The sequence below is a fragment of the Chlorella variabilis genome (genome assembly GCF_000147415.1).
Source record: "Chlorella variabilis unplaced genomic scaffold CHLNCscaffold_28, whole genome shotgun sequence".
In the NCBI taxonomy this organism is placed as follows: domain Eukaryota; kingdom Viridiplantae; phylum Chlorophyta; class Trebouxiophyceae; order Chlorellales; family Chlorellaceae; genus Chlorella; species Chlorella variabilis.
This window is the reverse complement of record NW_005435060.1, coordinates 133,958-136,587: the sequence shown is the minus strand read 5'-3', so window position 1 is coordinate 136,587 and position 2,630 is coordinate 133,958. Positions and strand designations below refer to the sequence as shown.

The 2,630-nt window shown below is 67.5% G+C and overlaps 1 protein-coding gene across 1 annotated transcript in view; it reads right to left on the bottom strand.

Moving 5' to 3' along the window:
* Positions 1-1,601: 1,601 nt before the first annotated feature.
* The window catches only part of CHLNCDRAFT_140007 (hypothetical protein), a gene marked incomplete at both ends in the record, with an annotated part of 4,435 nt that continues 3,406 nt past the window's right edge, over positions 1,602-2,630 (bottom strand). Inside the window, 3 exons of the mRNA XM_005843589.1 lie at positions 1,602-1,761; positions 2,015-2,115; positions 2,473-2,589. Coding sequence (XP_005843651.1) covers positions 1,602-1,761; positions 2,015-2,115; positions 2,473-2,589 — 378 coding nt within the window. The remainder of the gene's footprint in view (positions 1,762-2,014; positions 2,116-2,472; positions 2,590-2,630) is intronic.

Genomic DNA, 2,630 nt, shown 5'->3' with positions numbered 1-2,630 from the left:
CTTTGCAAAAGGTGGCGGGCAAGGTGGGTGCCGGGTTGCGTGAGGGCGTGTGTGTCCGTGTGTGTTGTCTGCCACTTTGGGGGCAGCTGCCTCGCCACCACAGGTTGGCCCTGTGTATTGCCCACCACCTCCCTCCCGCATCCGCCGCCCCTTCTAGCCCATGTGGGGCTGATGCCGCTTGAGGGACAGGCCCACACGCCTCTCCCCACCTGCCTGCCCACCAGCGTCCTGCACCCAGCACCCGTCCTGCACCCAGCACCCGTCTGCACCAACCACCTCCCAACCCTCCCTTCCCTCTCCTCTTGCCCCACTTGCAGGGCGGCAGCCGCATGACGTGGCGCCAATTTGCCGCCGCGCTGCCCATGCTGGCGCGCAAGCGGGGCTGCCCCGCCGCCGATGCTGCGGCGCGCGTGGCCGCCTGCCCCGGCCCCCAGCTGAACAGCGAGGCCGGCGGCAGCGGGCGGCAGAGCAGCTTCACGGGGCGCAGCGGCAGCCTGTCGGGCAGCCGCCCCGCCAGCGTGGCGGCAGGCAGCGAGGGGGAGGGGAGCGAGGGGGAGGAGGGCTCTCAGGGCAGCCGCCCAGGCAGCATCGTGGGAGGCTTCATACCGGTGCGGCGCCTCAGCCCGGGAAGCTAGGGGGACTAGAGGGAGCCGAGGAGGCGCCTTGTGAGAGGCGCCGATAGCCTAGTACACACCGCTCGACCCGTACCGCTCCTATTCGTGCTAGTGGGAAAACTGCGGCGGCAGCCTGCCACGCTGGTGCAGGCTCCCGCCCCTGCCAGCTCCTACACACTTGCCACTTGAATGCTTCGCCCTCTTGTTTGTTGGGACCCGCACTGCCGTGCCTCCATTCTTCATGCTGCGCACTGTGCATTTTGCAATTCGCAACACTGCGTTCGGCGCCCCGCCAGCACTCCCTGTTGCTTTGCCCCAGCTCGCTTGATGGCTGCCGGCGCTTGATCTAGCAGGGTGGGCAGCAAGCCCGTGCACCCCGCCTGCCCCCTCCCAGCACTGCAATAGTTGTTTGGGGCGCATCTCTGATTTGAAAATTGAGCTTTACACCCTTCTGTGCGGCATGGGTGAACGGGAGGCAAGCAACGGGAGGCAAGAAAGCGCTTGGGAAAGGGGATGGGAGGGTTTGAAACCTTCCAGAGAGCACACAAGACTAGTGGGCCAGGTCACAGGGGCATGAGTGGTGCCCCTGCCCCTGCAGAAAGCTGGTTTCAAACAAGCTTGAGCTATGAAATGAAGCGGAGGCTGGAGGTGTCGCTGTGCGGGTGCATGAAAGCCGCAGGGCGGACAATGAAACGGATGTAGGGGACGGGTGGGCTGCAGGGGACTGGTGGGCTGTAGAGGGCGGGTTGTCTGAAAGATGTGAGCTGTAAGCTGCGGGGCCAGCGCTTGCGTGGATCAGAGGTCACTGCGTGGGATCAGCGATGAAATCGGCAGGCGCTGCGCACGGCTGGCTTGAAATCATGTGGTGGAAGAAGAGGAAGCAGTAGAGAAGAGGAGAAGGGCACGGCTCGCTCAGCTCGGAGCTCGCCCGCACCCTGCAGGTACCGCTGCAGTACCGCTGTATCGCTGACAGTACTGGCACGAGCGTCAGCTGTCCTGCAGGCCCCCTCCTGCCGCGGCGGCGGCCGCAGCCGCGTGCGGCTGCTGCTGCTGCGGCTGCTGGCGGGAGCAGGAGGGGGGCTGGTCTGGCAGGGGTGAGTCGGGGTCCATGCGTTCAAAGCGGAAGGCAAAGCGCTCGGGCTGGCCCCTGCACACACCAGCGGCGTGGCGGCAGCAGCAGCAGCAGGCGTGGGGCAGACGCGGGTAAGCGGGCAGGCAGCGGGAGTGGGGGGGCAGGCTGCAAAGCACGCCCAGGCAAGCCACGCCGCACGCGCACACCCAGCACCTGCCAAGCCTAGCCTCAACCACCAGCCCACACGCACATCAAGCCCTACACCCACACCGCCCACCGCCCACCGCCCACAGCATACCTCGCCACGCTGCCCCCCACCGCCCCCCACCTGTGCGTCAGGTTGGATACCACCGCCTCGCTCCACCTGAAGGGCGGTACCGACCAGGGCCAGGAGTCGGTGGTGGGGCCATTGACCGCCTCAGCTTGCAGCTGCGCAGAGGGGTGGGGGTGGGGGCGGGCGGGAGTTGAGGGAAGGCAGATGGTGTGTGTGTGTGCGCGCGTGCGTTTCATGCAGCGGTATAGGCGCGCCGCTGACCCAAGCAGGGGCAGGGGGCTGGAGCAGGAGGCGGGCGGAGCCGGTGCCAGGAGGCGGCCTCGCCACTGCCACACCACACTCGCGCGCACGCACCAACCAACCGCACGCTGCAAACACGCACGCCCCGCACCTGCATCGCCAGGCTGCAAGCAGCTGGTGACCAAACACACACGCCCCACCCACCACACGCGCGCGATCATACACCACCCGCCCACAGCTCTCACCCCCACTCGCCCCCGCCCGCCACCCACCTGCATCGCCAGGCTGTAGCTGGTGACCTTGGTGTCGAAGCAGCCGCGCGGCACCGGGTTGGCTGGGTCCAGGTCGCCCCGCCCGCACACCGCGCAGATGGGGTGGCCCTCGGAGAACTGTGGGTGGGGTGTGGGGTGGGGTGGGGGGGTTTGACACA